At 36.9% G+C, this 11250-nt stretch overlaps 1 protein-coding gene across 1 annotated transcript in view; it reads right to left on the bottom strand.

The window, feature by feature from the left end:
• Nucleotides 1-222: 222 nt before the first annotated feature.
• Nucleotides 223-11250, bottom strand: part of LOC150077279 (FYVE, RhoGEF and PH domain-containing protein 6-like) — a 109602-nt gene continuing 98574 nt past the window's right edge. Inside the window, exon 6 of the mRNA XM_090385841.1 lies at nt 223-306. Within this exon, the coding sequence (XP_090241967.1) occupies nt 223-306 (84 nt within the window). The remainder of the gene's footprint in view (nt 307-11250) is intronic.

The raw sequence follows: 11250 nt of genomic DNA, 5'->3' as shown, positions 1-11250 counted from the left end.
TAATAAAAAATTAGAATGGCAGTGTTTAAAAAATGATTGTGCTGATTGAATGACTGTAACCAGAGTCTAAGGAGATATGTCAAATAATAATATAACAGGAAAACAATCACAAAAAAAGCACTTAACATAAATCACAAATTATCATATCCAAATTTCCACAGGTTTACATTCTGCAATAATGCATTTTACTACTGCACAAAACAACACAATCATTAGCTTTGACTATCTAAAGGTGAGACGTCTAACTGCTTTCCAAATGGATTTGTTTTTTGGTTTGGAACCCTTCTGATTTTCCTGCTCAGTTATCTAAAAGAAAAACATATACAAGATTTAACCAAAAATTCTTGTTTTGAATCCAAATTATAATAAAATTAGCACTGCCAAGGTAAGCAAATATATTACCAAGTAAAATGGCTACACATAGTCTATGCTTATTAACAGGAGGGGCTATTTCTACAGGGATGGAATACTTATGGGCTGCAAGAATATTTGCTGATGCTATTGAGGCAGTATTAGGTGGGGTAAGAGGCTGCTAGCATGAGGGATACACAGACTAATAGATTAACAGCAGCTGTAGGCAGATGTGAAAGTGATTCTTGCACTGCTTCTATTAGAACATGCAGCAGCCTGGAGAGCAAGGCGTTGGGGATTTCAAATACATGGGCTGTGTTAGGGTTGCTGTAAAAACAGCTGCAGTTATACTTGTATGTACACTAAATGCTAGTAGCATAATAAATAAATATGATGAATTTGTGAAGTACTGATCAAATCATCAAATGCCAACATTGTGGGGATATAACATACACGGTGTCATTCACATATAAGGATTCAGAATTTGAATATGGGCAGTATAATGTGTAAAGAAAGGACACACAGGAGATGGGGAGAAGTTATACTCTCAAAATCTAAGGCAGTGCATCCAGTGGGCATGGGTGGCCATTGCAAGGTTGAGTCAGTTTGGTGTTACATTAGCACTGGGATAAACAAAATAGAAAGGAGTGTGTATTAATGACTGTGGGCCAGTAAATCAGAATGTCTTATAATGGGCCCCGTGTGGCAAGCATTCTTCGAGGCCAAGCGATAAGTGATTAAAATTATTTTTTTAAGTTCCTACCTTTCTCTCAACAGTTTTATTTAAAAAGAGTTCTATACTTGAAAAACCAAAGTTACAACACTGAAAGGAAACTCACCTTTCTAATATATTTCTAGTTCTACTAACCAACTAGCACTTTGACCACTTGGCCTCCTAGCAGCACTGCTCCTGCCTCCCTGTGGTGGGGCTGGAAACCTTGGCAGAAAAGTTCTCTTGCCAAGGGCTAAAAGGAGCAAACATAGACCATCAAACTGCTACTCAAACTAGCAGAAAACTAAATGCAGTGAGTTCATGTACAGCTAAGCAACAAAAGGCAGAGACACTCCTAGTCACACTGCTATTCTTAATTATTCATTCTAAGAATGAACAACCCATAGGAAGGTTTATCACCGTTTTGGATTCAAAAACTCTTGAAAGCATAGTAAGTTCTCCTAAAACAGTCAGAAGACTAAAATCAGGGGCTCTACTAGCAGAGATGACAAACCAAAAACAAGCAGAGCATCTAATAAAAGCAAGGACTTTTGGAGAAATTCCAAAAGTTGAAGAGTTACTCCTCATTCCACCCTGAACACCTCAAAAGGAGTAATTACAAAATGGGATCTCCTCAATGTTCCTGAAGATGAAATCCAAGAAGAGTTGAAAGAACAAGGAGTTATTCAAGTCAAAAGAATAACAATTAAACAAAGAGGAATATAATTTTAACCTTTAACACTCCAAAAACTATAAAAGCTGGATACCTAAACTGTCCACGAAGATCATATATTTCAAACCCTGTCTGATGTTTTAAGTGCTCAAGTACGGATACTCTTGAGCAGAGTGCACAGGTTTTGCTATTGGTGCAAAATGCGGGTCACGAGAACATACACAACACAACTGTATAGCACAAAATTCAAGGTGTCCCAACTGCAGAGGAGAACATAATGCCTACTCAAAAGAATGTGAAGAGTGGAAGGTAGAAAAGAGAATACAGAAATATAAAGTAGAAAACAACGTAACATACCCAGAAACTAAAAAAACAATACAGTCACAACGAACAAATAGACCATCATAGGCACAAGTAACACAAACTTATAGAAACAAAAAGAGTAACGATCCCACCAAAAAAATCCATGTCAGATTGGGCACATTCTTTGCTCATTGATCCAAAAGAAAAACCAGAACAAGCAGTAAACACAACCATTATGATACCACCAAATCACAAAACAAGATAGAACCATTGAAGTATATGGAAATAAAACAGACAACATGGAAGTAGAAGAAAGGAAGTTTCTAGTATTGTTTCTTTAGCCACAAGAAACAATACTAGAAATTTTTGCAGAAGGAGAGATGGATGCCAGAAAGCAATACTTCCCTAAAAAAGGAAGACAAAAATCAGAGAACCATAATGCAACAAACTCAAGAAAACAAACCGAAAGTACAATCAGAACCAAATAACGAATATATTTTTACATTGGAACTGTAGAGGATTGTGTGGAAATTTTGAAGATATCCATGATCTCTTAGCACAGTACAATACGATTAATCTATGCTTGCAAGAAACATATCTTAAGCTTCAGAATAACATATCACTAAAACATTACAATACATACAGAAAAGACATAATTACAAACAGCACAGCACAGCACAGCACATGGTAGAGTAGCAGTCGTAATAAATTCCAGTATACATACTCAACAGATTGCCTTGCAGACTAATCTATAGGTTATAGCAGTACGCATTGCAGCAAACTTTCAGTTGTCTCCATCTACCTACCACCAAACCAAGATATAAATTAGAGAGAACTAGATGACCTGATACCACGTCCTTTCTGTATCGTAGGAGATACAAATGAGAGAGGACTCTTTTTAGCTTTCAACATAATACAAGACCTGTATTTTTATATTTAGTAATAGAAGATCTTTTTTAACCCATTCAACTATGTCCTCCATTACAATTTCTGAAAGATGGCAACCCTAGGTGGGGCCTGAAATGAGAATCTTGCCTAGAGCCTGATTTTTCCTTAGTCCACCACTGGCTAAACAAATACCATAGATGCACCACTTTATGTCAATGATTTTGGCATTTGTCACTCTCAAAATATGCAAACAATAGAGAGTCAGCTGCAATCAACAATTAATAAAGTTACTGCATGGACCCAAAACAATGGTTTTTCGAACCTCTAAGCAAAAGACATTAGAATACACATTTGTTGAAAAAGAAACTTACACCCGGACCCAGAACTAAAGCTAGGAGAACAAGTAATCCCAATAACATCCAGCATAATTCTTCTCAGATTAACTTTTGTTAAGGAACTGACCTTTTTAAATTGTATAAAGTGTCTTAGAACAAACTGTCTAAAGAAATTAAATATTCTGAGAGTTATAACTGCAACAACATGGGGAGCAGACAGGTACACTTTGTTACACTTGTAAGGTCGATTACGGGGCACCAGTGTACAGCTCTGCATAACGAAGTACCTTAGGATGGTTAGACTGTGTATACTATAATACACTACACATAGCCTTAGGAGCATATATTGTACTTCTCCAATTCAAAATCTCTATGCTTAAGCTTATGAACCACCATTCCACCTCAGAAGACAAGTACTACATTTATCTTATGCAGCTAAAATAAAGTGTACCAAGTCATCCTGTGTACCAAACATTATATACACCAATATGGGAAAATATGTGCAGAATACATTCAACAGTTAACAAACCAGCAAACATATGCATCAAGGAATTACCTTCAATTTGATCTCGATTTCAGCACGAATATCATACTAAATGCACCAAGACCTCCCTAGGATACAATATCACTAGCGTGTGACACTTATATACTTGGGGAAAACAATTGCTACCAGGAAACTGCTTTCAAGAGCAATATACACAGATGGATCGACAAATGATACAAAGGAAGGCATGGCAGCAGTTTTCCGTGATACTACCATAACAACACAAGTTCTCCCAACAGAGTGTAACACCTTTACAGCTGAACTACATGCAGTGAAGTTAGCAATAGACCTAATATGGCACCAAAAGCTACCCCCACACTATGATCTTCACAGCCCCTTCAGTATAATACAAACAATACAGTGTGAAATAAAGAATTTCCATCCAACTCTAAAACATATTCCAGTCACCCTAAATAAACTCCTTAAAAGAAAACAAAAAGTAACTTTTTGTTGAATTCCTGGACATATGAGAATTAAAGGAAATGAACACATTGATCATGCAACAAAAACAGCAACAGACACCATATCTTCAACCACTAAAGTACCATATATAGACAACATCAAAGTGAACAGTGGCAAAAAATATGGAGCAAGCAAACTTATAATACTCTTTCAAATTAAACCAGATTTAAAGTGGAAATCCAGTGAAAGAGAAAGTAACTCTTGCCAGGTTGAGAACAGGACATACATCTCTTACTTATTCCTACCTACTTAGATACGAAGAACTGCCTCTGTGTAATTAGTGCCATGTACAACAAACAGTTAAACATTTACTACTAGATTGTCCAGCCTTTATAAATGAAAGGAAAATAGCTTTTAAGTCCGTAACTAAGATTCAAGATGCTCCTGCTTTGAAAAGCATTTTAAGTGAAGAAAATAATATACAAGAAGTCTTTCACTGCCTAAAATTAATAGCCTTTTATAGCCAGATTTAAAAAAAAAAAAAAAGTCATGGCAAATCAATGTGTATATAATTGAACTTCATCTCCTCATTAAGTACATTGTGAATATTTCCACTCAGTAATTTTATAGGGCATCAGTTGGAACTACAATTATGAGAGACCAAACTAGAAAAGGCAAAACTGAATGGGGCATTATGGCCATAGAAGCTGATGCGCCTACAACAAACAAACAAACAAACTTCCCAGATAATGACTGGACATTGTGAGTTGATCAATAACAAAGTAGCAAGACTTATGTGGATTTATCTGATTATTATTGTTTCCTATACCAACATGTTAGAGAGGCAATAAGAAAGAGCAATACTCCTGAACTGATTATCACCAGTGATCCTTCATGCATTAAGAATTTGCAGATAAAAGACAACTAAGTGGCAGCAATCCCAAATGTGGGATTTATTTAGAAATGTAACTATTTCAAGGGAAAGGGATTTTGCTTCCATAAAGGTGAATGCAGTGAACTCAGACAGGTTTTAAATTCTATGCAATGAGGCCAACTTTGTTGTTCATTTGATTTATTGGTGCAATGGCTATTAAGGCTATATAATGCACCTATTAGTTTATGGGACCAACTGATGAAGTTAGCAACAAAAACAAATTCTAAATGTGATGCATTCAGGAATGTTATCTTAGAAGCCACTAGGGCTTTTCACCAAGAGATAGAGTTCAATGCATATATCTAAATGAACATCAGATGAAACTTGCAGCAAAGAAAAATGAATGGGATGCATATAAATTATCAGCTGATACAGAAGCCTAAAAAACCCTTGAAGAAAAATGTAAAAAAGCACACAAGGTGAATGGGATATATCCAATTATATTAAAGTAGGCAGAAAATAAGATAAACGAACCTTTAGCCATGATTATGAAAACATTCTGGAATCAGGGGAGGTCCCTATGTATTAGAGACTTGCAAATGTATCCCAAGTTCACAAAGGGGGATTAAAGGGAGACATGAGTAATTACAGACCTGTTAGCTTGAATTCTGTTGCGGGGAAAATAAGAGTCACTAGTTAAAAAAGTAACGCAAGAACATCTAAGACAGGAATGCAGTTACAGCCTGGATTTGTTAAGGGATGACCTTGTCTGTCCAATATGATTGGATAATTTGATTGGACACAGTAACAAAGGAACTGGATGCAACAAATAATAATTTGGAGAACATATACTTGGATTTCAGAAGCTTTTGATACTGTTGCACATAAAAGACTGCTATACAAATTGGAGCAGTTTCTCAGATGAATGTACCAGCTGTGTATGGCCACATTCAGGGAAGTGGAGAATGATAAAGACCTGGGAGTAATTGTGTAGTCAGATATGAAGTTGTCTGAGTGGTGTGTCAATGATAAACAGGAATTTTGGCAGCAGGGATAAAGACGTGATTATCCTATTGTATAAGGCAATGGTTAGGCCACATCTTGAGTACTGTATACAGGTCTGAAAGCATCATATTAGGAAGGATGTGGATCTGTTGGAATGAGTTCAGAGAAGAGTGATGTGATAATGAGGGGAATAAAAGGGTGCTCTTATCAAAAAATCTTCAGTTTTGCAAACTGCAGCATCTGGAGACTAGGAGCCTGTAAGATCTGGATTGAGTAAGCTCAATTGTGATGGAATCCTTTCTCTTGCTCAGGCTACACACAAGAAGGGGCATAAATTCAAATGTTGAATGTTGGAACAAACTGCCATCTTGTATTGTAGAAGTGGATAATTTGAATAAATTCAAGGAAGAACTAGATAAACTGTTAGCGGAGATGGACTGGTGAAATGGGAAGTGTTGGCTTTGTTTTGGCTGATGCTGTATAAGCTTGCTTTCTTACATCATTTGCCAGTACTACTGATCTGGGTAGTTACAGTTGTAACCTAATTAATTGTAATTCACATATCCTTTAGTCCCTTTATGCATTTCATGTAAATAAAGGGAAATTTTGTTTAATGTCACCTCAGTTAATGTTTTGTAATTATATCATACAAGAAATTAATGATATAATCCAGGGGTGCCAAACTTAGTAACTCTGATCATAATCTTCAAAGGCTTTGAAGTGCATACTGCAAATTAAATACAATTTATGTATTTAATTTGCATACTTTAATAAATGAGGAGACAAATCCATATGTCGATAATTTTATTGAAACGTGAATGGGCTAGCAAGTATGACTGTCCCATTATGGGTGACTTCAACCTATCTCTTATAGATTGAAAAATGTAGACTATACGGTAACAGGTTTTTAAACAAACTAGAGAAGTACTGGATGATTGCTACTTATCTCAGCATTTTCAAGGTTCAAGAGGTAGAAGGGGCTCTAACATCCTAGATCTAGTTCTCACTAAGGAGCCTAAGTGTAGCAAAAACTTGACAGTGGAGGAACCAATAGCAGGCAATGACCACAATTCAATAAAATAGATTGTATCTAAAGAAATGTATGTAGTCAAAATTAAAGGCAAGAGATTCAATTTTAAGAGAGGTGGACTATAACAGAATGAGATATTTCTTGGGCTTCATTAACTGGAGTGACTATCATATGGTTTCAGATAGAAATGTGCTATGGGAGATATACAAGGGATCTATCCCCAAAGGCACAAATGTATCCATTCAGTGGTCAAATTCCACAGATGCAAGATGAGGTTAAGTCTGACCGAGCAAAAGAAGCAATTACAGACAATTGTGATGCCAATTTTTATGAGTGTTATGAGAGAATATGTAACAAAGCTACTGATGGGTGAAAGCCCTGCTTTCGCCCATCAGTAGCTCTAACATCCTAGAACAAGGATAAAGAATTCTCATATGTGAATATGAGAAATAATAATCTCTTAATTGGTTGCAGTAGAAGGTCTATAGAAAGCCCAGCAGAAATAACAGATGAACCGAATAGCTACTTTTCATCGAAATGTAAGTTTCATTCAAAAGCAAGCTTGAAACTTTGGGGAACGTCAGGGTATCAGACTGTTGTAAAATAAGTGATATAACAATCTCAGACAAGGCTCCAGGGGAAGACAATATATATTCAGTTGTAATTAAAAAGGCTACAAATGAGTGTATCAAACCATAGTGAATGTTAATTGAACTTTGGGAAGTTCCCTTGGACTGAATAAGTGCTAATGTCACCCCAATACAGGTAGGTAACTACAGGGCCATGAAAGTGGGAAGGTGTGCATTGGATGCCCCACACCAGGGCCTCTTATCTAGGAGGCCCCAATTGAGGAAGCCATCAAAGTCTCAACATAAATAAACCTTAATCCCTTTTGCATCCGGGCCCACAAGTACCTTTGCACGGCCCTGGTGACTATAGGCCAGTGAATTTGACTTCTGTGATAGGGAAGGTCATGGAGTTTATGGTTAAGGATGCCATTCGAATAGGTACCTTGAACAGATCCCGGCAGGGGTTTTTTAAGGGGAGATCATGCCTGCCCAATCTGGTAAATTACTACGATATAGTCATTAAGCAACTGAATGCAGGAAGCAATTTTGACATTATGTATCTACACTTTAGTAAAGTTTTTGTTACAATCCCTCAAGGAAAGTTGCTATATAAAATGGAAGAAGTTGGAATTATTGGTAAGATTTTATGCTGGAATAGGGTAACAAATGGCATTCCTCAGGGGTCCTGAATCCCCTCCTATTTCTAATTTTCATAAACGATACTGATTAGCGTATCCAAGGTAAGCTGTCAAAGTTTGCAATAATTAAAAGGTGGAAAGAGCAGTTAACGATCCAAGCCAGACCACGTTGCTTCAGAAAGACTTGGATCAGGTCCATATATGGCCTGAAAAATGGTAACTAATTAGCATTAGTAGAGGTATATGATGCAAGAAAGGAAGTTTATACAGCATCAGCCAAACCAAAAAAAAAAAAAAACTTTCCATTTCACTGATCCATTTGTTCCAAATGTTTGTCTAGTTCTGCCTTGAATTTATTTAAGCTATCAACTTCCACAACAACAACAACAGATGGAAGTCTGTTCCAGCAATCAACTACCCGCTGGCTAAAGGCAAATTTCCACACATCTATTCTATAATTGTCTTTCCTCAGTTTGAATCTATGCCACTTCAGGTTTGTAATCTGAGCAACAGGAAGAATCCCATCAGCATTGAGCCTGCTCAATCCATTCAAGGCCTTATACACCTCAATCAGATCGCCTCGCAGGTGCCTAGTCTTTAGAAGCTGCAATTTGCAGTACTTAAGCCTTTCTTTGTAAAAGCACCCCTTTGTTCCCCTCACCAGTCTTGTTGCCCTTCTCTCTCCTCATTCTAGCAACTCTACATCCTTTCTTAAATGAGGCTTCCAGACCTGTACACAGTACTCAAGGTGTGGTCTGACCATTGCCTTATACAAGGAGAGAATCACCTCCTTATCCTTCCTCGCAAAATTCTTGTATATCATTGGCAAGCCCCGTAAACTTACTCTGGCAGCATGTCTGCACTGTTAAGAAAACTTCATATCTGACTGCACAATTACCCCCAGGTCTCTTTTATTCTCCACTACCCTGAGTGTAACATCATGCTAATGTTGGTACATTTCTCTGGGGTTACTGCTATCCATATGCAGTACTTTGCATTTTTGTCAATGTTAAACTTCAGTTGCCACTTCTCAGTCCATCTGATCCTGTTGCAGCAGCATACTGATATTAATGACTCTGCCAACCTTTGTATCATCTGCAAACTTGGACATTAATTTTGATATACCTTCATCAATATCATTGATAAATATACAAAACAACAATGGGTCCAACATTGAACCCTGGGGGGACACTACTAATAACATTAGTTCACATAGAGCAGTATCCATTGATTACCATTCTCTGTCTTCTCCCACTCAACCATTCTTTTATCCATTGTAGTAGCTTGTCCTTAATGCCATACTGCTCCAATTTGTACAGTAGTCTTCCATGTGCAACAGTATCAAAAGCTTTCCTGAAATCCAAGTATATGATCAAAATTATTTTTTGCATCCAGCTCCTTTGTGACCATGTCATAGTATCCAATCAAATTGGTCAGACAAGATTTCCCCTTAACAAACCCATGCTGTATCTGAATTATTACTGCTGTCTTGTCTAGATGATCCTGCAATGCTTCTTTAACCAGTGACTCCATTATTTTCCCTGGAACAGAAGTAAAACTAACAGGTCTAATTACTCGTGTCACCCTTTGATCCCCTTTGTGAATTGGAGATACACTTGTACATCTCCAGTCCGTGGGGACTTACCCCGAGTCCAAGGATACTCATAATTATGGCCATGGGTTTGTTTACTACCTTTCCCACCTCCTTTAATATAACTGGATAGATCCCATCTACTCCAGGTGCTTTTCGTATGTTTAAATTCAACAATTTCTCCTCCACTATACACTCAGTTATTACAAAGTCATTTAACTCCCTGTCAGAGTTTGATAATCCGACCCTCTCCTCCTTGAAAACTCCTCATGTGTGGATATAGATGCAAAATACTCATTTAGTTTGGCAGCTAAGAATGATCATCTACAGTCAAACCATTGATATTAAGTGGACCAATCAGATTCATCCCCTTCCTTTTAGAGTTTATATAAGTAAAGAAGTCTTTGCTGTTTTTCTTTGCATCCTTTGGCAAAGCTTTCTCATAATCTGCCTTTGCTTGCCTAACCTCCTTTGTGACTTGATTACAGACTAGCTTGTATCTAACATAGGCTTCTGTATCACCTGACAATTTATGTGCATCTGATGCATTTTTCTTCTCTGCCACAAGTCTCATAAGTTCATCTGATATCCATTTGGGCCTAAACCTAGAACAATATTTCTTAGTTGGAACAAAAAGCCTAGTAGCTTACAAAATTACTTCCTTGAATGTTTCCCATTTAGAATTTGCTGTTGGTAACATCATCGTTGGTCCCACTGCATAGAACTTAAAATCTCTGAGACCACTGTAGTCACCTTTACAAAAGCAAAAACCTTTCCCTTTACCACTTATGATAGTTACATCTTTAAATAAATCCCACATCAGTACACTGTGATCAGTGTCACCTAGTGGTTCCATTTTCTGTAAATTTTTAATTTTAAGTAAGACTAAATGCAGCTGGGCATAATATTTTTAATAGTTATATTTATCTATATAATATCAGTGTAAAAACGCCATAGACAACTCTTAAAGGAAAACTATGATAGTAGTGTAATGGGCATCATTTCAACTATCTCATATTGTGCTCATCCTTCACAACGAGGTACCATGTATTGCACTGCCTCAAATAAGTAACGCTTCACTAATAGAGAAGACTATTGTTACTTATTCTCAGTGGGCACCACCACCACCCAGACGGCACAATTTCAAGTTGAAATGATGCCATTACACTACTATCATAGTTTTCCTTTACGAGTTGTCTATGATGTTTTTACACCAATATTATATAGATAAATATAACTCTTGAAAATATTATGCCCAGCTGCATTTAGTCTTAATTAAACATTATCACGTACACCTTTTGGCATCTCTCATATTGTGGGATTATCTTCACAACT

This window comes from Mastigoproctus giganteus, chromosome 12 (genome assembly GCF_048544385.1).
Source record: "Mastigoproctus giganteus isolate SK-2022 chromosome 12, ASM4854438v1, whole genome shotgun sequence".
NCBI classification, from domain to species: domain Eukaryota; kingdom Metazoa; phylum Arthropoda; class Arachnida; order Uropygi; family Thelyphonidae; genus Mastigoproctus; species Mastigoproctus giganteus.
The sequence above is the reverse complement of the archived record's forward strand: the minus strand, read 5'-3'. Positions and strand labels throughout refer to the sequence as shown.